This window comes from Eumetopias jubatus, unplaced genomic scaffold (assembly GCF_037043125.1).
Source record: "Eumetopias jubatus isolate StellerSeaLion01/CBP00866 unplaced genomic scaffold, mEumJub1_p1.0 scaffold_9, whole genome shotgun sequence".
In the NCBI taxonomy this organism is placed as follows: Eukaryota; Metazoa; Chordata; class Mammalia; order Carnivora; family Otariidae; genus Eumetopias; species Eumetopias jubatus.
Window position 1 is genome coordinate 9,266,888 of NW_028274815.1, and position 21,700 is coordinate 9,288,587.

At 49.3% G+C, this 21,700-nt stretch overlaps 1 protein-coding gene across 2 annotated transcripts in view; it reads left to right on the forward strand.

Moving 5' to 3' along the window:
• The window catches only part of LPIN1 (lipin 1), a 70,305-nt gene extending 48,924 nt beyond the window's left edge, over positions 1-21,381 (forward strand). The window contains exons 15-20 of one of the 2 annotated variants that reach the window (XM_028099432.2): positions 158-306; positions 788-874; positions 9,432-9,584; positions 14,984-15,098; positions 15,865-15,968; positions 18,841-21,381. In XM_028099432.2, coding sequence (XP_027955233.1) covers positions 158-306; positions 788-874; positions 9,432-9,584; positions 14,984-15,098; positions 15,865-15,968; positions 18,841-19,000 — 768 coding nt within the window. In that variant the 3' untranslated portion in view covers positions 19,001-21,381. The remainder of the gene's footprint in view (positions 1-157; positions 307-787; positions 875-9,431; positions 9,585-14,983; positions 15,099-15,864; positions 15,969-18,840) is intronic. The other variant, XM_028099433.2, reaches the window with a different exon arrangement.
• The last annotated feature ends 319 nt before the right edge of the window (positions 21,382-21,700 follow it).

Consider the following 21,700-nt stretch of genomic DNA (forward strand, 5'->3'; position numbering starts at 1 on the left):
GGAAAGAACCATCCTCATCTGTAGGCAGAAGTATAATAGCGGCCCAGGGTCAGTGAGTTTACAAAATAGTACTAATCTAGCATCTCATGGAATGGAATCCAAATAGCCCTCAGTCTGGGCCTTCCCCTCAAGTGGACACATGGCTCATCTTTTTCAGAAAAGCTTGAAGTTGAAGAATGGCCCCAACGACGTGGTGTTCAGCGTGACCACACAGTACCAAGGCACGTGTCGCTGCGAAGGCACCATCTATCTGTGGAACTGGGACGACAAAGTCATCATCTCAGACATCGATGGGACCATCACCAGGTAGGTCCGGCTGCCTCAGGGTCCATGGGCGAGTTCACCTTCCTGTAGGGCCCCGGGACCCGGGTCCGGCATCTCCATTCTCTGTGGTGCCGTGGGGCTCATGCAGTTCCGTTTCTGGTGCAGCCGTGGAATCTTCGATCTTTGCCCTAAACGGCCGTGGTTGGGGTGTGGTGCTTGTTTCCCAGATGTTGCTCATGTGGATGCTTCCCAGGAGCGTCTTTTCAGGTGCCCTTTCCGCTTTGATTTAGCAAGTCACGGACTTGATGCGTGATCCGCGAGAAGGTGCCCTTTCGTGTGCTCATGTACCCCTCTGTGATCATTCTCTGATTGCTCTAGGTTTGCGCTTTCTCTCCAGCAAGTAAGTCATGGGTCTTGTTGGCATATCTTATGAGGTGTTTCTGGTACAGTGAATTGGAATGGGCTTTCTCCCCTGTTGTCATGCCCCTTGTATTCTATTTTTCTCATTTCTATCTTTATTTAGATCAGATACTCTTGGCCACATTCTGCCCACCCTGGGCAAGGATTGGACCCACCAGGGCATCGCTAAGCTGTACCATAAAGTGAGCCAGTAAGTACCGGGTGCCTGCCCCCATCTCCCGTGTGCTGTTGGTGCGTGCATGACACTCTGCCCGCGGAACCTGGACCTTGAACGTGACTTGCAAGAGGAATGCACCTCAGTCAAGCGGGGTCAGTGGGGGTGTGGAGGATTCTGAGAACACAGTGAGTGCTCATCCCGCCAACTCCCAAGTGTGAATTCAGTGCCAAGAGACAAGAAAGGAAGTGATAGGAGACTCCAAAACTGTTGGCCGAACAAGGGTGGCGGCGTGAGGGGAGGGCTTGAGATTCAGTTCCTACTGAGGACCCATCTCCTCAGATGAGGTGAGGTAATGGTCCTCTGATAGCTGCCCAGCCATGTAGTTTAGGCCGAAGAGGTGCAGATTCCAGGCAGGTTTTAGCTGCGGTGCTCATCTTGTCTGCCGGCCTGGCGGGTCCTCTGCTGTGTGGCCACAGCGCAGGACAGTGCCTGCTCTGTACCCTCTCACCGGCGTGCCCAGGTGGGAGGGTAGATCTTAAATTGCTGTCCTGTGTCGGGCACGTGTTACTTCACTTACTAGCTTTTCAAAATTACTATAAGAATTAATATCATTAGTTCCCTCAGAAGTGGTGGGTCCGCATTCCCTTAGTTGCTGACAGGAGGCAGGGCACCTTCAGCCCTGGTCTGTCTGTGAGGTCAGGGGCCTTCGGGGTCTCTCCCTCCCCACACTGGCTCGTCACTTTCTCCATCTTTCTGTGGACTAGAGTCTCCTCATCCGCAAAAACTCTACCCCTAATGCTTTCTGTTCTGCAGCCACTTGGGCTGGAAGGTGCCTCAGGCCAGCGCAGGACAGCCCCTCCTTTCCCTGGCTGAGGAAGGTGAGGAATTACATAGTGGAGGTCAGGCCGGAAAACCGGGCCCATGATTCCCAAGCTGATGTGCTCACCTCTGGCCCACATAGGTGACAGTTGGGGGGTGGGGGCTGGGCACTCAGAGCTATGCCCGTATTCCGTGAGCACGGATGACCGAAGCATACTTTCCTGCCCCTCGTTCATTCACTTACCCAGCATTTATTGAGTGCCTGTTGTGTGCTCAGCCCAGTGACAGGTGCTTGGGATGTCACGAAGTGGACATGGCATCTGGCTGCCTGGGCCTCACGCTGCAGTGGGGGTGGGGTGGCTGGGATGGGGCCTCGTACCCTGGTGGGACTGAGAGCGTCTAATCTCTTAGATGCCCCGCTCATTGGCTTGACCTCACTTTTCCAGATGTCCTCTTCAAAAAATTACAAAAGTAATACATGCTTCTTTAAAAAAATGAAGAGAAATAAGAAAAATGAGAGAGATTTGAGAGTAGAAAGGTTGTGTCTTCCTCTCGGCCCTACCGCCAGGCTAACCCACTCCCTGATGTGGAGCCGCCGTGAACAGTTTGGTTCTGTCTCGGTGTCCTTAAAATCCATTTCCGCTCTCCCCACGCCCCCCCCGGACACCCACGCACGCCTCCATGATTTAGTAATATGTCTTTCTGTTTCATTACGTGTAAGATTTCCCTCGTTCTCCAGTGTGGCACATGCTGTATAATATGGATAAACTGTACTGTATCTAACTAGTCCTCTGTTGATGCATGGAGGAGGGAGTTTCCAGTTTCTTCACTAGGTCCAAGACTGATGTCCTAAGCACTTACATGGAGTGTTTATCATGTGTGATGAGCCTATAAATAAATAAAGAAGGCGCACACACGTAGGGAGGGGCTGCTGTCAAGTGGATTCCCAGAAGTAGAATTGATGGTCAGAGGATGAACGCATTTGAACTTCTGAACAATAGATCCAGATTGCCCTCTGCAAAGGTACACCCCATCTGCAGTCTTGTGGATGGTGTGTGTGCTGGTCCCTTTCCCCACAGCCTCACCGTGGCTGACCTCTCTCTCGTTGAGAAGGATTAATCCACTGAGGAGCTGCCTGGACTTGCACGACACTGAAGATTGCATCTATTTTTAGCTGGAAGAAGCCCTCATGAGTCAGGATACCGAGAAGCTCACAGCCTGAATCATTTTGGGCTTTGGAACATAAATCTACTCCTTTTCTTACTGTACATTAAAAAAAGAAAAAAGGGCCCAGTTGCATTTTTTTTTTCTTCCCCAGAAAAGATACCTCTTTGGGAAGTAAAGTAGGGTAGCTTACCAGAGAACACCTGAACATTCTTGACTTTGACCAGTGGGCATACGGGGAGTGAGGTCTGTCAGTGAGGGTCTGTGATGAGTGCAGAATACTTCCTGCATTTTCAGTTTGGTTGAGAGGAAGGAGCTTGATGTTTATTCATCCACTGAGTTTGGTGTGTGTCCTCAGTGCACCCAGACAGGCCAGTGACGGTCAGAGTTTCCGGAGCGATCGGTGCAAACACGGTTTGGCCGTGGCCTTCAGGGGCCTGCACTGAGCGCCTCTGGGCGGAGGTGCAGGCTCCTTTCTCGGCCTTCTGCTAGGGTAGGCCCTTACTTCCCAACTTTCTCCCCAGACGTTCTTGCTGTAATCCAGGTCCACGCTTCGTTTTCCCATATTCCCACCTACACTCAAACAATGGCTTCTGCCTGCCATGCCTGTACCTCTGGTTTTTGCCTCAGCATTTTTCAGCTTGTGATGCCCAGCGCAGACGCCATAGTCTTCACCATGCCTTCCCAGAGTTGGCAGTCCCGGGCAGCTCTTACTTACCTCCTGACTGAGCTCTTTGTGGACGCCCAGGGCTCGGCCTGGCTTGTTGGGAGTGCTAGTGCAGGTGGGCTCACTGTGACGCTCCTGTGGCTGACTGTCGGTTCGAGGGAACCCCCAGCCTGGCAGCGCCCCACATGCTTCCTCCTCCAGGGCCCTGGGCGGCCGCCACAGGACAGGGGCAGGGACTCAGGACTGGTCACGGTGTGGACTCCCTCTTCTCGTGAGTACAGGTCATTCGTTTCATGTCCTCCTGTGATTGCCCGCAGGCCTAGGTAGAGAGAGCTTTAGCATGCTGGAGTACTAAGAACGTGATGCTAACTTCAGGATTTGGGGACTGATCACTCTGTCTTCACCCTGCTTTTTCTGAACTTAGGCTGCACTTAAATTTTAGGCACTGCAGTATTTATCTAATGGGAAAACCAGTCTTGCAGATAGCCTCTTGCCTGAAAACAACAGAGAATGAGGGCAATTTTATTTATTTTTTTTTTGCCAAATGTAATTACCTATTTGAATACAGTCAGCTGTGAGAAATTGTCTTTAGGGCTGATTGTCACCTTGGTCATCGAGAGGGTAGAAAATAGCTTGCTTGGTTATTGATTAAAAAGAAGGGGTGCCTGGGTGGCTCAGTCGGTTAGGCGTCAGACTCTTGGTTTCAGCTCAGGTCATGATCTCAGGGTCGTGAGATCAAGCGCCGAGTCGGGCTCCGCGCTGAGCATGGAGCCTGCTTGAGATTCTCTCTCTCTCCCCCTGCCCCCCCATGTCCTCACCTGCACTCTCTCGAAAAACAAAACAAAACAAAACAAAACAAAAAACCAACGATAACAAGTACCAGTGGAAGACATGAAGCCCTCCCTCCCATTCAAATATGTTCAGTAAGTACAAGGAAAGTAAGGGACTGTTTCCTAAAATATCTAGATCATTGAGCCAGTGGGTCTTTTGGGGGCTAACTCTGGACAATAATTGCTCTGATTTTGCACCTTACTGGATGCATATTTTTTATATTGGCGTAACTAAAAATTGGTGTGGGTGCGACAACGTGGCGACAACGAATGCTGTGGCCTGAAGAGGGCGCCGTGTGAAGCCAGGATGCCGAAAGCGGAAATCCTCACTAGCAGACTCGGTAGGATCTCTTTTCTCCTGCCCATAGCGCTTGTGCTCCCCTCCACTCGAGGTCTTCTGAGGTGACTGGGGGCTCGGGGGGCCTGGGTTCTGAAGGTGACAGCCCTTAGCTCACCCTGGATGTGCAGACCTCGTCCCCACTCCCAGTTTTGGTTTCCTCATCTCTAAGATGGGAAAATTAGGCCTTGGGATCCCTGCCAGGCCAGAAGCTTGGTGCCGCGGGTCGCAGGCTTGCGGTCACCAGGCTGTGTGCTGTAGCGGGGTGAACTTTTCCAGGCCGGGCCTCCGGGAGAACCCCGGGACTGAGCAGACTCTGATTGCAAACCTGCGCACCAGGGGCTGTTGTGGGTGCTGTACGGGCTGCAGGTGCGCCTCTCCCAGGGAGCTCGGGGTCCTGTAGAAGCAGATAGCACCCCTGTCATGAGGCAGTGAGGGGGTCACGCGGTGAGATGCAGGTTTCTCATACGGACGTGAGGGAGAAATTAATTCTGATCGGAGGGACGAGAACTCCAAGATGGTTTCAAGGAGAAGGGGGCGCTCGGGCTGAGCCTTGTTGGGCGAGCAGGGTTTCAAGAGAAGCACACTTGTCATGGGAGGTGGGGCTGAGAGCTGAGCCTGTGCGTGGTGAACATGAAAGGGGGGCTCCGGGCAGGGGGCCTCAGAGGCCGGGCTGAGCACAAGTCTGAGTTTGGCATAGAGCCTTCCATCCTTAAGGGAGCGGGTGATTTTCCTTCCTCTAGGCCTGAAAATGGGGCTACGGAGGTCCTTTTTTCTACAACAGTGCTCCCAACTGAGGGCGATTTTGGCCTCCAGGGACCCATGGCAATGTCTGGAGACGTTTCTGGTTGTCCCTCCTGGGGCGTGTCACGGACACCTAGCAGGTAGAGGCCGGGACTGCTGCCTAGATATCCCACAGTGTGGCATTGTTGGGGCTTCTGCCCTGCCCCCCAACAATTATTTATCCATTCCAAGATGTCAGGAGTGGGGAAACTTCAGCCTAGAAGCTTATCTTGGCAAATAGCCCCAAAGATAATCTTTCCAAGCTACTTTAATATCGGCCTGGGCCAAGTGTTTTAAGAGAGATACAGAGGCTGGGACAGATGGAGAAACCGTTAGTTTGAAGCCTGGACGTGGAATGTTCTTCCTTTTTGGCTCTGGTATTTCCCCAAGCCCTGTTGAAGTTGCTGAGATATGAGAGGGTAAGTGTGATCCGTGTGTGTGTTGTAGTCCACGTTTGCTGTCGAGGGTAGGTTTCCCCACGTGTTCTTCTCTTCCCGAAGGGCAGGGCTGGGCCAGCCGCACGTGCATCCCGAGGCCAGCCTGGGCCCAGGGCCGGAGCGCCCGCTGGGGGTGCGTTGACAGGAGGAGCGCATCCTGCCCTTCTGAGTGCGGCGTCTGACCCCAAGCGGCTCACTCGAGAGTGAGCTTTGGTGACTTGGTGCCGTTGAGCATTTGATGGGATCACAGACGGCTTTCATGGGGGTGAAGGCTCTGCTACCAACAAGCATTAACATCCCCCCTGCCCCACACTGGACGTCTTCAAGCTGATTTTCCAGCCAAGTTTAGTAACGGCCTTTGAACAAAGCAGAATACTTGCATGGTGAGAACAAGGCAGTGGCCTGATCAGACCATGAAATGTATTTGAAAATCAAGTTTTGAATAAAATTAGCATCTCAAGCCCCTGCAGGTGGCAGCTTTTAGGAACTTTGATGTGAAGAGCTATATACAGAGTGGGTTTTTTTTTTTTTTTGGAGATTGCATTAATTAGACAGCTAAAATACAAAGATGTTTAATTAAAAAAGTTGCTTGATTTTCAGATGCATTTTTCAGATGCATCCCTGTATTCAAGCTGGTATTTCTGGATTCTCTTCGTCTTAAAACTTTCCTGTTTCCTGGTTTTAAAGAATGTATTTATTAAGCAAGTGTAGAGACGAGTTCCTTGACCAGCATAAAATATCCATGGTGGAACAATAAGCTGGGTTGGAAGTGGGTAGTTTGTATTCGCTCATGTAGCAAATATTTACTAAGTGTCTGTGACTTGCTGAGCACTGTTTTTGGCCCTGGGGTTACAGCAAGGAATGACACAAAGTCCCTGCCCTCGGGGGGCTTATCGATTCATGAGAGATACTGTCAAACAAGGAACTATCCTCTAATATTAGTGATGAGTGCCATTAGGAAAAATAAAGCAGAGCAGAGATTCAGTGTCTGGAGTGAGGGTAAGCGAAGGGTGTGTTTTATTAAATAGAGGGGCAAGGGAAGGGTCCTCTGGGGAGGTGATGTGAGGGGAAGGAGGGAGCGAGCCTGAAGTGTGGGGAACAGTGTTCCAGGCGGGAGGAACAACACGTGCAGGTGCCCAGTGCAGGAATGGGCATGGTGCCTCGCAGGACTGGCAGGGGCCCCTTCTGGTAAGCGGGAGTGACAGAGCAGATAGGGTGGGAGGGAGGGGCGGGTACCAGGTCTCGCCAGCCCTGTAGGTCATGGCAAAGAATTTGGATTATATCTGAGGGACATAACAAGATTCTGAAGGGTTTTGAGCACGATATGAGTGGGTTTTGAGTTTTCTTTCTGTGTGCACACTTGGTGTGTGGGGCCAGGAGCTGATTTAGGCTGCTGTGGGAGTAGAGGCAGGAGGCCCTGTCCCAGAGGTGTGCATGAGGACTGTGGCGGGGACAGGGGACTTGGGGGGTGGTTTGGGGTCCTTGTTGGGGTAGAATGAGGAGGCCTGCTGATGTGTGGGGGGCTAGGGGGGTGGTTCTGAGGAGAAGTAGAAACCCAGGTGATCCTGAGGTTTGGCCTCACACCTGGGCCAGCGAGAGTGCTGTGCGCTGAGTGGGGAGGTCGCGGCAGGAGCGCCTGCGCATGTTTGGCTATGGGTGCATCACGTGGGGGGTACTGTCCTGTACCCCATGAGTAATGGGGGGTTTGCAGCTGCATGCGTTGGCCTGGAGATGAAGAGAGGGGCCTGGACTGGAAGTATAAATTCAGGAGACAGCCATGTATAGATGGTGTTTAAAAACGTTGAGTGTGTTTTATTTAGTCCAATGTATGGAGACTATTACCATCTAAACATGTAATCAATGTAGAAATTCTTAATGGGATAGATCTTCTATTCTGTTTTTATAGTAAGCCTCTGAAACATGGTATGTATTTTATATTAACAGGACATCTCATTTTGGACACTAAGCTTTCAATGGTTAAAAAACGTGAAATGGAGGCCTAATAAAGTAGGAAAGTTGTGTTTAATAGAAGAATAACCCTGTGATCTGTTTTTCACTCCCAACACTGCGGACACCCAACACATGGGGCCGTCACATGGAGCAATTCTGAAATTCTGTGTAGAGACCAACTGGGTGTCCAACAATTCAATTCAGGTCTGACCCCAACTACCCGGAGGTAGGGTAGACCCTACAGGTTAGGGGCTCAGGCCCACAAGACAGCTCCCATTTTAGACACTAGCTGCAAGTAGGAGGTCCCTGGCTTACCCCCACTTTTGCCTTACTTGGCTTCAAATCAGGGGTCCCCGCAACCCCTTGTCAGGTTTAATAATTTGCTATAATGGCTCACAGAACTTAGGTAAACACTCCGGTTTATTCTAAAGGATACAAATGAATAGCCAGATGAAGAGGTACATGAGGCGAGGTCTGGAAGGGTCTCCCCTCCAGGGGGTTGGGGTGTGTCTCAGCACATGGATGCATTCACCTACCTCTCTGAACCCTGAACCCCATTATTTAGGGTTTTTGTGGAGGTTCATTGATCAAATCATTGGCCATTGGTGATTGAGTTCAATCTCCAGCCCTTCTCCATTTCCCAGGATTTGTGTGTGTGTGTGGGTGGTGGTGGGGCTGAAAGTACCAACCCTCTGATTGCATGGTTGGTTCCTATGGCAACCAGCCCCGCTCTCCAAGGACCACCTCATTAGCATAAAATCAGGTTGGAGGGAGGGGCTTGTCTCAAATAATAAATGGCTTGTTGCTCAGGAAGTTACAAGGGCTTAGAAGCTCTATGCTGGGATCCGAGATGAAGACCACGTACATCTGTATTATATCACAACATCACCAATATCGTATACTGCTTCGGTTTGGACGTGGCATTTAAAGCCTTTGGGGAGTGGGTGTGATCCCCTAGGGAGCCAGGTGCTGAGGAGGATAGTGCCCCCAGGACCCCAGGATTGTGCACGTGGAGCCTGGTTGGAGACAGAGCCAGGGGACCTGTGTGGGAAGCCGAGGGACGGAGGTGTTCCAGAGGAAGGGGTGCTGCTGGGAAGTCTGTCCACATGAGAACTGTGGCATCGCAGGGACCTACGGGGCCAGCGAGGCAGGGGAACGAGTCTGCTTGGAGCGGGTTCTCGGGGTGAGATGTGCAGTCAGTGCAGATACTCAGCCCTTTGAAGGAGTTTTGCTGCCAAGGGAACAGGGGGATGGGATTTGGCCTGGAGAGAGGGAAATCCTTCGGTGGGTACAGGCAGGTCGGCCAGTTGGCACAGAGCCTCAGTTTCCCTAGCAGTGAAGAGGAGGGAAAATACCTACCGGAACGAAATTCTCGAGAGGATTAAAGCAAGTGAGGGAAGCGAAAGTGCTTAGTAAGGGACCGTGAAATGCATTCAGGCTTCGTTCTCAATGCAAAAGAATATTTCTAGAATGTGGCCTTTGGCTGGGGAGGGAAGCTTGCGGCAGTGCCATTCTGTGTGAAACATTTGGGTTAGCGTTTGTGAATGCAGAACCGTTCCGTGGTGTGATGCCATGACACGTGAATGCTTTGTCTCTTTTTCAGAAATGGCTATAAGTTTCTCTACTGTTCTGCACGGGCCATCGGGATGGCAGACATGACGAGGGGCTACCTGCACTGGGTCAATGAGAGGGGCACGGTGCTGCCTCAGGGGCCCCTGCTGCTGAGCCCAAGCAGTCTCTTTTCGGCCTTGCACAGGTATGACACTTGGCCCAGCCACCTCCCGCCCCAGAGCTGCGGGCCCCCCCAGGCCCCCTCGCCTCCTCCCCGGGAAGTGTTGGCGAGAAGAGCCTCTCAACTGCTCTGATGCAACCCATATCCCTGCCCCACAGTGGGCATCAGGAAGGTCACCCTAAAATGCAGGTCTGGCTCTGTTCCCCTGGCCTCACCCTTCATTAGCTCATCATGGCTCTCGGGATCAAGTCCAGATTCATTAGCTCGGCTCACGTGACTCTTCCTGACTTCCCCCTGCCCTCCTTTGCAGTTTTTAAAACTCAGTCACGCTGAACGGTCCCCGTTTTTCCAGAACAGTGTTTCTACTTCAAGCCCGTGCACCTGCTGTCCTCCCTTTGAGGGCGGCTGCCCCACCGGCGTGGCCGGGCTGAGTCCTAACGACTCTGAGAGTCAACTTGCATTCCGTCTAATCGGGGACCTGGGCTGGGTTAAGTGGCCCCTCTACCTGCCACCACCACCTACCTGGCCCTTGGCTCCCAGAGGAGTTGTCTTTTCTGGGAGTTTTAGTCACACATTTTGTTGTTGTTGTTGTTTTTAAAGATTTTATTTATTTGAGAGAGAGTGAGAGAGCAGGAGCAGAGGGGAGGGGCAGAGGGAGAGGGAGAAGCAGGCTCCCCGCTGAGCAGGAGCCCAATGCGGGGTTCGATCCCAGGATCCCGGGATCATGACCTGAGCTGAAGGTAGACACTTAACTTGCTGAGCCCCCTGGCGCCCCCCACGATTTGGTTTACTGGTCCTCTGATGATCACTAGCCAATGTCTGATTACCCCCCTCCCTTCACCATCACAGCCTAATTCAGAGAAGTTGAGCCAAACTAAGTCTGGTCCCCTGGGGTGGGAGAGGAGAAGACAGGGCTTCCCTGTACCCTGAGGCCCAGGGCAGCTTCCCAGGCTGCTCTCAAAGCATCATCTATTGTGGTTATAACAGGATGTTGGTTCTGCCAAAGGCTGGTTCTAAGTATCAGATGGTTCTGTCTTCAAGACCCAGTGAGAGGCTCTGCCTCAATTTGAGGACCAGCTTAGCTGCTTCCTGCTGCTCCCCATGCAGACAACAGAAAAATCCAGATGGACCCCAAGCACCATGTTGGTTCCTCTTGGGTGTTTTTCTTCAGCTCTGCAGATACCTTTTCCATCGCAGCCTTGTTTTGTGTGATTTGTAATTTGTTTCTTGTGGTAAAAGATCTCACACTGAAACTTGCGCATTCTGGGGAGGAAATTCAGGCAAACCTCTGGATGCCATAGTGTATTTTAAATCCCTAGAGTTGTCCTGAGAGCATAGGCCTCAGTAGAATCCAGATGGTAATGAAATGGGGTCCCTGATGTATGTTGACAGTTTGTAGCAAGCGACTCATTGTCATGTGTTAAGAACTGCAGATTTGCAAGGTGAGGCAAAACATTGACATTATTACTCTAATACCCTACCACTAAATACACATTTAAGGCGATCTTTTTCATTTTTTTCTTATTTAAATACCACTGTCCACGATCTATCAAAAGTGATCGATCTTAAGACAGTGAGGAATTATTAAACCAAACAAGGACACCTCCCGGTGTGTGTTCCCTCTTGGAGCTGGAGGGGCTCCTGACAGATATGGCCAACAGCCTGGTCCTTCCAGCACCACATTCTAGCCCGAGCCATTCTCTGTGTCAACCGTCCTGCGGAGCTTCTAGAATTGATGGGCATGTCTGCCATGAGCCAGAATGACCTTCCCTAGCAAGATGCTTTCATTGGGTGCACTTCTGGTGATACTGCCTGGGTCTCAACTGGAATGAAGGCAAATCCACACAGTGGGTGGAACGCAGTTGGCAGGTGGGGACGGGGAGCCCCAGGCTCTGCTTGGCGACTGGCTGGTGGTGTGACCAGCCGGTGCCTCCCTGTCCTGAGTCTGTGTCCTCAGCTGCCAAATGCGAGGGTTGGATTAGACGACCTCAGGTGTCCCCTTTCAGCCCTGAAATGCTATGATTCTAAGAAACATGTCATGTCAGAGAAGTTGAGGGAATCTGTTTCCCACACCTCATCTTTTGGTGCAGGAGCTTCTCCTTTTAAAGTGGAAATTGGCTTTGAGTTTTCGTTACTTGCCCTCTTGTGTTTCGGCGGCAGGGCAATTCAGATCGTTTTCACAAACCTCTGTGAGTACGGCGCATGTTGCTGATACGTGTGGCTCAGTCTCATGGGGGGTAGGGGGGCTCACTGACGACAGGCAACTCGCCTTTGCTAAGCCCCAAGACTAGGTTACTGGGCAGATGTGAAATTCTGGAGTTTGGCAACAACAGAGGCTGGCCTCCAGCTCTGGGAAGGAAGAAGCTGTTTCACAAGTAGCCACGATTTTCCCTTTGGGGTTTTCTGAGGTGCTCTGAGACTCGGATAAATGACATTTTGTTGTTTGCTGGAGTAAAATTACCTCAAGGGTGAGTTAGGACCAGGGACTATTTGCACATTCAGGTCACCGAAGACCTAGGCTGTGCCAAGGAGCAATCTGGATGCTCACCTCAGTACTTGTCAGCAGTCCTCATTGCTTCCTCCCGGCGTACCTTACTGCCCACGAGGAGCCTTGCATGGGTGGCACGGGGCCACAGGGCCACGGGTCGTCTCTTACTGGGTACCGCTTACCCGCTCTATATCATGCAGACATCCTTCTCCGCGTGCCACACACTCACACACTCGTGCCCGGGGAGTGTGCTTGAGTGTGTGTGTGTGTGTGTGTGTGTGAGATAGAAATTGCGATTGAAGCAGGAGGCTGAATTTGGATGGTGTCCCCTGAGTGGATTGAAGTTTGAGACTCAATCACAGTCAGCCATAGGGTCCTGAGATACATAATGTAAAACCTAACCATAATGTAAAACACTAAAAGTGTTGCATTTAGGGAAGGCTGCGGAGTCCACGGAAGTCCCTGCAGAGCCAGGGCCAGCCCTGGGGTCTTGTGACACTCAGGTTGATAGTCTACCACCACCACCACCACCACCACCACCACCACCACCACCACCACCACCACCACCACCACCACCATCATCATCATCATCTAAATTACATTTTGAGTAGGTACAGAAGAATATTTCTAAAACACATGCGAGGTATAAATGATAATCAAATAGTGAACAGCAGTGTACCCACCATCCAGCTAAAGCAAAAGGTCCTAGACCCCCCACCCCTCCCCACCGAGTGGTGACGGTAGCCACTCTCCCTGAATCTTGTGTTAATCATTCCCTGCTTTTTAGAACAGTTCTCTCGCATGTATTTGTGATCCTGACCAATATGCTTAGTTGTGCGCATATGTGGCCTTTATGTAAACATATCATATGTTCTTCTGGAACTTGCTTTTCTCGCTCAACATTATGTTCCCATGACTGTTGAGTAGAGTTGTGACTCATTGCTTTTACTTCTGTGTGGTATCCTGTTGTAGGACGACCACAGTTTATCCATCCTACTACTGATGGATGCTTGGGTCATTTCCAGGATTTTACCATTAAAAGCAGTGTTTCTTGTGTGTCTGCACTGGGAAACACGGGCACTAGGTGCTCCAAGGTACACACTTAGGATTGGAATTGCTGGCCATAGAGGATGCACATATTTAGCATTACTAGGTCATTCCGAACTGTTTTCCAAAGTAGTTGAACCAATTTATGCACTGACAGTGGGGTATAAGCACTCCCCTTGTTCTGCTTTCTTGCCAACACATTGTCAGCCATTTACATTTTTGCTAGTCTGGTGGGTGTGAAATGTCTCTCTTCGTACGTTTATGGGCCATTTGGGCTTCATCTTCTGTGAAATGCCTGCTCAAGTGTTTTCCCAATTTTCTTTTTGATTTGTGTGTGATGGATTCTATATATGTAGCCTTTCTTATGAGCGTTGCAAAGAGCCTTCCCCAGTTTATGGCTTGTGATGAACATAAATTCTTCTTTTCATGTGCTTGAACATATCATTTCCCCTGTAGTTTGTGCTATTTGTGTATTAAAAACAGCTTCGCTGGCTGTGGGCAGGAAGAGAGGCTCCTGTGATTTTATCCAAAGGTGTTGCCTTTCATGTTTAAGTGTGTAATCCACCAGGAATTGATTGTTGCATGTTAAGTGCAGGAGAGGCCCATTTTCTCTCTTTTTTTGGTTTCCCTTCTAGGGTTGTTCAGTTGTACCACCATCATTTGCTGACATGATGGCCCGTTTCCTCCTGCTTTGAGTTGTCATTGTGCTCATAAATCAAGTGTCCATAAATGTGTGATTTGGTTTCTGGCCTTTGCTCTTCTTGTGTAATTGTGACGATCAAGTTTTATGAAGACATACAGACAAAATCCTGTCGAGAGGTTGATTGAAATTACAATGAACTGTGCATCAGTTTAAGGAGAGTCAGTATCTCCTTGTAATACTGAGTCTTCCAATTCACCTATATGGTGTATTTTTTCATTTAGGTCTTCCCTAATGTACTTCAATAAAGCTTATAATTTTATCCATAAAAGTCTGGCACATCTTCTGTTAGGTTTATTCCTAGACATTTAAAATTTTAAATTTCTATTTACGGAATTACATTTTTACCAATTTGTTTCTTCTGATGCATGAAAGTGCAGTTGATTTTTGTACATTAATTTTTTTTACACTGATTTTTATACCCAGCAATCTTATTGATCTCTTATTAATGATGATTATTCATCTGTAGATTCTCTTTTTTTTAATGTATTTTTTTTGTGTGTGTGAATAGTGACAGTTTTCTTTCCTTCCTTTCCAATCCTTGTAACTAGGTTTTCCTTCCGTCACTGTGCCGGCTACACTGTGTTGGGTTGAAGTGGTGGTAACAGCCACCTGTTGTTTCACTGTTACCTGGGTGTTGTGGGTTTGGAGTATGCCCTGCTATTCTGAGTTTAAGATTTTTCATCTTGATGCGATGTTGAATTGTACCAAACACCCTGTCTATATCTATTAATATGGTATGTTTTCTCCTCCTTCAGTCTGTTAATGGCTTAGACTACATTCATTGGTTTAAAGTGTTGACTTACTCTTGCATTCCTGGAATAATACTTTTGTGCTTTGCTGCTGCAGTCAGTTTGCATATGCCTATTTATTTAGGATGTTTGCACTGACATTCATGAATGAGATTGGCCCACACTTTGCTCATGCTTTTCTTCTCTCAGTTTTGTTTTTGAGGCTACATTAGCCTCATAAAACGAGTTTGGAGATGTTCTCTCTTCTCCTACGTCTGGAATTCTTTGTTCCTTGGATGACTGGTGGAGGTCTTTAGTAAAATCATTTGTCCTTAGCATTTTCTTTGTGGGCAGACTTGAAAGTATGGATTCACCGTCTGTGAATTTAGAAATAGTTTGATGCTAATGAAGCTTCTTCTCTGAAGCTGATCCATTATTTATTTATTTGTTTTAACAGAGAAGTGATTGAGAAGAAGCCAGAGAAGTTTAAAGTCCAGTGTTTGACAGACATCAAAAACCTGTTTTTTCCAAACACAGAACCCTTTTATGCTGCTTTTGGAAACCGACCGGCTGTAAGTAGTAGATTGGGTATATAAAAGAGCTCTTGAAATTACCGCCTTTTCTGACAGCAGTCGTCCGAAAGGTGGGTCTCAACTCCATGGGGAGTCAGATTCCCCTCCCACTGGACATAGCTGTAAGGAGATTTTCAATTATCTCATGGCCTCTAGTTTTCTTTGAAGATTGGCTGGTGGGTTTCAGTCTTAAGCTTGAAATGTGGGACCAGAAACTTCAAATTCCAAATCACTTGCCAGTTTAGTAGAACAAGAACAAAAGGATTAGACTCTTTCTACCAGAAGGGAACCACAAAGCCAGGCCTTAGCACCACGGTGAAATTTGGCATCGCAAGTTTTCAGAACATTGTTGCATATGGTAAAAGAAATGCTTTGAGATTTTATGTGTACTACCCAAATTTGTGGGAGAGTTTAGCATTCTGGATAATATAGTTGGGTACTAACTTCCCAGTAAGAAAATTCCCCTTTTGAAACCCACGCCTGAGAAAATGGGTCAGAGAATAGCCTTAAGGGGTGTAAGAATTGCAGGGGGATGTGGTAGGTTGTTTACTCATTAGCTCAGCTCTCGAACGGCTGAGCGCATGAAGGCCCTGAGGGGGAAACGGATTTAATAATTTCACATCCAGACATACTTTTTTCTCTGCACTACTTGGAAGCAGAGTTCTGGTTAATGAAAATTTTATAATATTGCATCAAATCTGAAATATCCCATATTTGTGTTTATAATGCACTTTTTCCCCCCTAATTTATACTTTCCCAAATACAGGATGTGTATTCGTATAAGCAAGTAGGAGTGTCTTTGAACAGAATATTTACTGTCAATCCCAAAGGAGAACTTGTACAGGAACACGCAAAGACAAACATCTCCTCGTGAGTACCGTGCACGTTCTGTGGGATTGCTGTGTCCTTACGTTGTTAGGGTCTTGATCTTGGAAAGATGTTTTACAGTTTACACTCTGCCTTTTTGTCCTTTGTTGCCTATACTTTCATCTTTAATTCCTACAAAGGAAATACAGTTTAACTCCTGGTAGTTTGTCCAAAACTTAACTTTTGGACAATCTGCATTAAATCGGGCCCCCTCTGAGTCAACAGTTTAAGCCAGTGGTTAGGTTCTGCTACTGAGTGGAATTGAATGAATTTCAAAACTCGTGGTTTAGATTTGCCAAGTGAGGACTGAAAGCCTAGCGTGCAAATTGGAAATGTAATTGAATTGAAATATCATGTGAAGCTGTGTTTACGGACGAGAAACTCTGTGTGCCTTCACACACTGACCTGCCACACTGCTCTCACCAGAAATTGTCAGAATTCCTCTCATACTTGTGGTCGGAGCCGAGGCTCCCTGGGCAGTGGGCTGAATTGGGCTCCTGTCTGAAATGAGGCAGCCTGGCCAGCTGTAGAATCTCCCTTGACTTGGGGTGTGCTTCGCTCTGGGTTCCTAACTTGTGAGAGTGGAGAGCATTTCCTCAGGCCTTGTGTCGGTGACCGTTGCCCACCGGGCATTTTAGGTAGATGAGAGATTTAGGTTCCTCCTAGAGCCCATTTTCACTTCCAAGATGATCCTTACGCGCGTTCAAGCTTACTTTAGCCTAAATGGGGGTGGTTGTAGGCTGGAGGGGGCCCTGGGGCCCGCCCCACACGCCTCCTTCCCCCAGTCATGGCTGTTCCTAAGCAGTTCTCAAGATATGCTGGGAGAGAGAGGAGGATGGAGCCAAGAGCCTCCTCCATCCTTCAGAACAGGAGGCGGTGCCGGGCCCCCTCCGGGCTGGCGGAACAGCAGCAGGGACGGATTCCTTCCTTACCCCGGCCACGTTCAGAGTGGCCCCAACGGCATCGGGGGCACTGCTCTCCTGCATTCCCCAGCGCAGCACCCTCCCGCGTGAAAGGGTTTCCTGGTCTGGGGAAGGTCGAAGAGATCTCTCTTCAGGGTCAGAAAGCACCTGAACTGATGAGACACTGCCCAGAAATGGCAGCAACCCGGCGGCAGGTCTGTCACAAGGGATGTGGCAGGAGGGGTCCCGGCCCCCGCAAGGGTTTACCCCGGAGCCCTGTGGGGTTATCCCATTCCTGAGACTCTGGGTTCAGGCGCCTCGGCCCGGGGTGGATCTCTGTGTGGGAGGAACTTGGCGCCTTGTCATCTCATGCTGGGCTAGGACACGAGGCCCTTCCTGGGGGGGGGGGGGGGGAGTGCCCCTCCATCCCCTGGAGAGCACACGCTCTCTCTGGCACCAAACTTGGGATGGTCATTTCAGATCCTGGGACACTGTGTTTGAGAAATCAGATGGATAGGAGCCCCGGGCGGACGGGGAGTGTCAGCACTCGCTACCGTGGTTTGTGACCGTCCGTGTGGGAGCTCTGTTTGCTCCCAAGGGCCTGTGTGCGAGAGGGGTGCATATGGGGCCCGGCCAGCACCCAGAGCACTCAGCAGTTTGGATCTGGTGCCTGCCGCACACCCTGACGGCGCGCCATGAACTGTTCCTCACGGGGAGGGGCCGCCTCCCACAGCCACAGAACTCAAACAGATAGGTCTTCAGGCCAGGAGGTATTTTAAAAATTTGTTTTAATCCCCAGGAAAGACATAATTCTTGCTTGTTAGGGGAGATTTTCCCCATTCTGTGCAAGCATGATGTTCCTTATAAGCCCTTTGCGGGTCAATTATTAAATACACACTCTCATCCTTAGTTAATAAGGTATTTGATGCCTCAGAACATGCTAATTCCTGGAGTTTGTTTCGAAAGGCCTTTTTGGTTTTTAGCAAATTGGAACTGGAAAAGGACCCTGTGGCTCTCAGGGAGGACTCTGGGGACATGTGGAGAGGTCTGGGCTTGTCAGAATTTCTGGTTGGAGGCGCCCAGAGGTCTGAAAAGGCACGTTCAGTACAGCAACTTTCTTTTTGTAGTATAGGCCAAAGAGACTAAGACGCAACATCTTCTTGGGGAATACACAGAAAATGGAGGGAGAGAATATTGCGGGGAACGTCGAGAAACACCCGTCTAGTCCAACTCCATATTCCATAAAGACGAAGGGCCTGAGGCCCAGAGGGGGCAAGACACTTGCCCAAGTTTACACAGCAAGCTTGGTGGGAGTGGATCCTAGGTCTTGTCCCTCGTGCTAGCTAAAGCTTCTTCCCTAAGGCTAATAATTAGCGAGGGTTAATGTTAATAATGGATGTTGAATAAATTCACTGAGCACCGAATATGAGTTATTTTATTGTCGCATACGTTTATTTAATTCTCATGGGGACACAGGGTCAGTTTTCTTTTCCTTTCCTTTATAGTTGAGGAGATTGTGGTTTAGAAGGGATGAAGCCATTTGCCCAAGGTCACTCAGCTGATAAATGGCAGAGCTGAAGGTCAAGTCTGTGTCTCCTTAGCCCAAGGCCCAGGGTCATTTCCTTGCACAGTGGAGCAGTCTCTGAGGCTTTATCGGTGGTTCTTCCCCCCAGGCTTGGACACCCGCTGTCACGCTGATTTCCTCCCGTCCCCCACCTCCCGCTTGTGCCCCTTCTTCGGTCTTTCAAGCCAAGTCAGGTTCCACCCGCCTCGCCCGTGGGGCCTTCTGTGAGTCCTAGTTGGCACATTCGTTGATTTCCTGTTAATTAGCGAGGAATCATTCTAGAACAACTGCCAGTGTGTTAAGCAGGGTGGTTTGTTCCCCAGGGCCATGGATCTCTCTTCCAGGCACAGCGCAGGGGACCTGGCCTGGGGTCCCTCGGAGGCAATGACGTTGTCCATTCTCCCTCCAGGTACGTGAGACTCTGTGAAGTGGTTGACCACGTTTTCCCATTGCTGAAAAGAAGCCATTCTTCAGACTTCCCCTGCTCAGATACCTTCAGTAATTTCACCTTTTGGAGAGAGCCATTGCCACCTTTTGAAAACCAGGATGTTCATTCTTCCTCAGCATAAAATGTCGCAAGCCACCTCCTGACATCATGTGAAGACCAGCACCCTTGATTAAAGGACAGGTTTTGGTAGCCACGGAGCAGGAGCTCGGGAGCCTGATGTGCGGTCATTTGCTTAAGAGCAGAGAAATCTGAGGGGACTTTCTCTCCCTTTCCCGTGGCCCCCAGGGGTGGACTTTTCTAAGTGAAATACAAAGGGTGTACTTTATAGGCGAGGCGTCGGGTGCACTCAGAGCGGGAAGGCATCCCTCGGTGGTGGCTTCAAGCCAGTCGCCGCGCTGCCCCACCCTGTCCACTCTCGCGGTCCCTTACTGGTTCCCGGGGAGAGGTGGCTGCCAGGGGGTCCCCACCGATGACTGTTCGGTCGAGGCACGCCAGACGCGCGGGACTTTGGTCGAGGAGGGGCCCATTTCCATCCGTGGCAGTGTGTGCTGAGGGGCCCGAGACCTGCCTCTGTGGCTTGGCCTGGGGGTGTCTCCCTGCAGTATTTGCCGACGGGGCTGATGGTGAGGCCATAAATTCTTTAATTCCTTTGATTAAAGATAACCTAGTTGGTATATTTCCCCCCATTTTTGTGGCCCAAGGCTGGAATATCTATGCCTTAATGCATCTGTGGCAGGCGTTTTATTTAGAATGTGCTTTGTCTGCCTCTCTGTAACTTTGCAATGCCTTAAATTCAGATTATAGTAAGCATTCCTAGGGCAGTGCTTGGAATGAGCTCCACACTCTGCCAGCCCCCCTTCTCCAGCCACGTGGTGCTGTCGATGTGGGTTCGAACAGAGCTCATGCCATGTGGTGGTGATGTCGATTTTTGTTGGGAGCTCTGGAAAGAAACTAGGTGGTTTTACGAAAATCGCTTCAAGACGTTATGTTCTTTGTAGATACTCTTATTTATTACTTTACTCTGATTGGGTTTATTGTTATGAGCATTTTAGCCATAGTCTTTCTATTATAACTGTCATGAATACATTAAAACAATAGAGATGTTAGACTATCCAGAGAGCCTTATTCTGTATATCTCATAACACTGACCTTCTTTTGGAGCTTATGGGTAATGCTTTTTATTTTCCTTCGCTTTGCCTGCTCGAGTTAAGGGCAAGTGGATAAGTAATAATTCGAGGGACGTTCTTTACGTTGGCAGAAGATGATTCCTTTACTTGTTTATAAAATTGGCTTCTGGAGAGAACAATTTGAAAAGTGAAAGAACTATTTTGGTAAAAGATTTTGCTTTACTTTTTGAAGTATTATTTTTTTAAAGAGTGTTTTATTCCAATGATTGCAAATACTTTCCTATTTGAATCGCATTGTTAGAGAGTCAGAACCTGCAACAGTTGAATGAAATTTTACTCTTTCTGTGAAAGAAAATCCAGAGGTGTTGCCTTCATTCTAGCTGCTGGCCTCTGATAGCAAGGGGTGCCTTCACGGAACTGTCCGCCAGGCCCGACAGAGAACGGCAAACATGTGTGTGTCGCTGGTCACAGACTTGCCTAGAATCGAAACGCGCATGCACAGATTCCCTTTTGGAGGCATTAAAAATAATTAAAAATAGTTCTGCCTTAACTACTCTGGGCTTGTTCATTAGTGACCTTTAGAGGCTACGTTAAATTCTGTCATGAGGGTACTTCGGGGTGAACTTGAAGTGTTGTGAACTAAGCATAAGGTGTCATGCCTGCAGAGGCTGACATAGTTTGTCCCCTGCACTGGGGAGGATCCGGCTTTGAGGAGGGGTGGTGTGTCCTACGTTGTGCCATCCTGCGGTACCCTTCATCAGGACGACCAGCGGCAGTCACTCTCCACGTGGACGTCGGAGAGCTTGCAACCCTGCGTTCCTAGTTTTGACGTACCTTACACCTCCGCACCGCTGCACTCCGAAACAGAGCATGCCTTCCAGGAGGTGACACGCTCGGTTGTGTGTCCCCTCTGGCGTGTGACCCCTGGAGGGGCTGTAACATTCACACCTTCCTTGTGGCTTCCGAAAATGAGATTTGTATGTGGCTGCACTCATGCATCTATCAGCTGGTTTTCTGTATGTACACACTTATTACCCAGTAACCCTGTGGTCATGCTGCGTCTGGACCACACATTTCACAGTTGCCCTGTGGAGATGAGTCCCTCCACGTGGCGTCATCAGATGATCATCCCGTGTGATGAGGGGAAATACACATACCTGGTACATGGACAAATGATTATACCTTCAAAGGGAAACTCCCTCTTCACTTCTAGGTTGAGATCACCACTTTAAATATATTTAATTTACAACACTTGATCTGTATTTGTGTATGCTGGTGCGATGATCCCAATCACTGTAAGCCCCACGGTGTCGTGCTGGCTGCAAAGCTAGAAAACATTGTAATAAAGGAGATGGATGAGCGATTTCTCTGGAAACCAGGCGTGTGAATTTTAAAGTTTTTTGGTAAGTTATTAAGTTGCTTTCTAGTGTGTGATATCAAACATTTTTATTCTCTACTCAAAAAATCCTTAAGGCTATGAACTGCTCAATATTTGGAATAAAAAAGCCAGTCTTCTCCTTTGGTGCAGTACTGACCCTCTGTAAGCATGGGGGAGGGGGGAGGAGGGGAGGCTGGGGGAGGCTGTGTCCGGGGCCCGTCCTTCCGGTGGGAATGTCTTGAGAGCAGAGTGGGCTCAGTTAAGTGTGGTGCATGCAGGTTCCTCCAGGGCTTCGCCCATGATCGATGTGTCACAC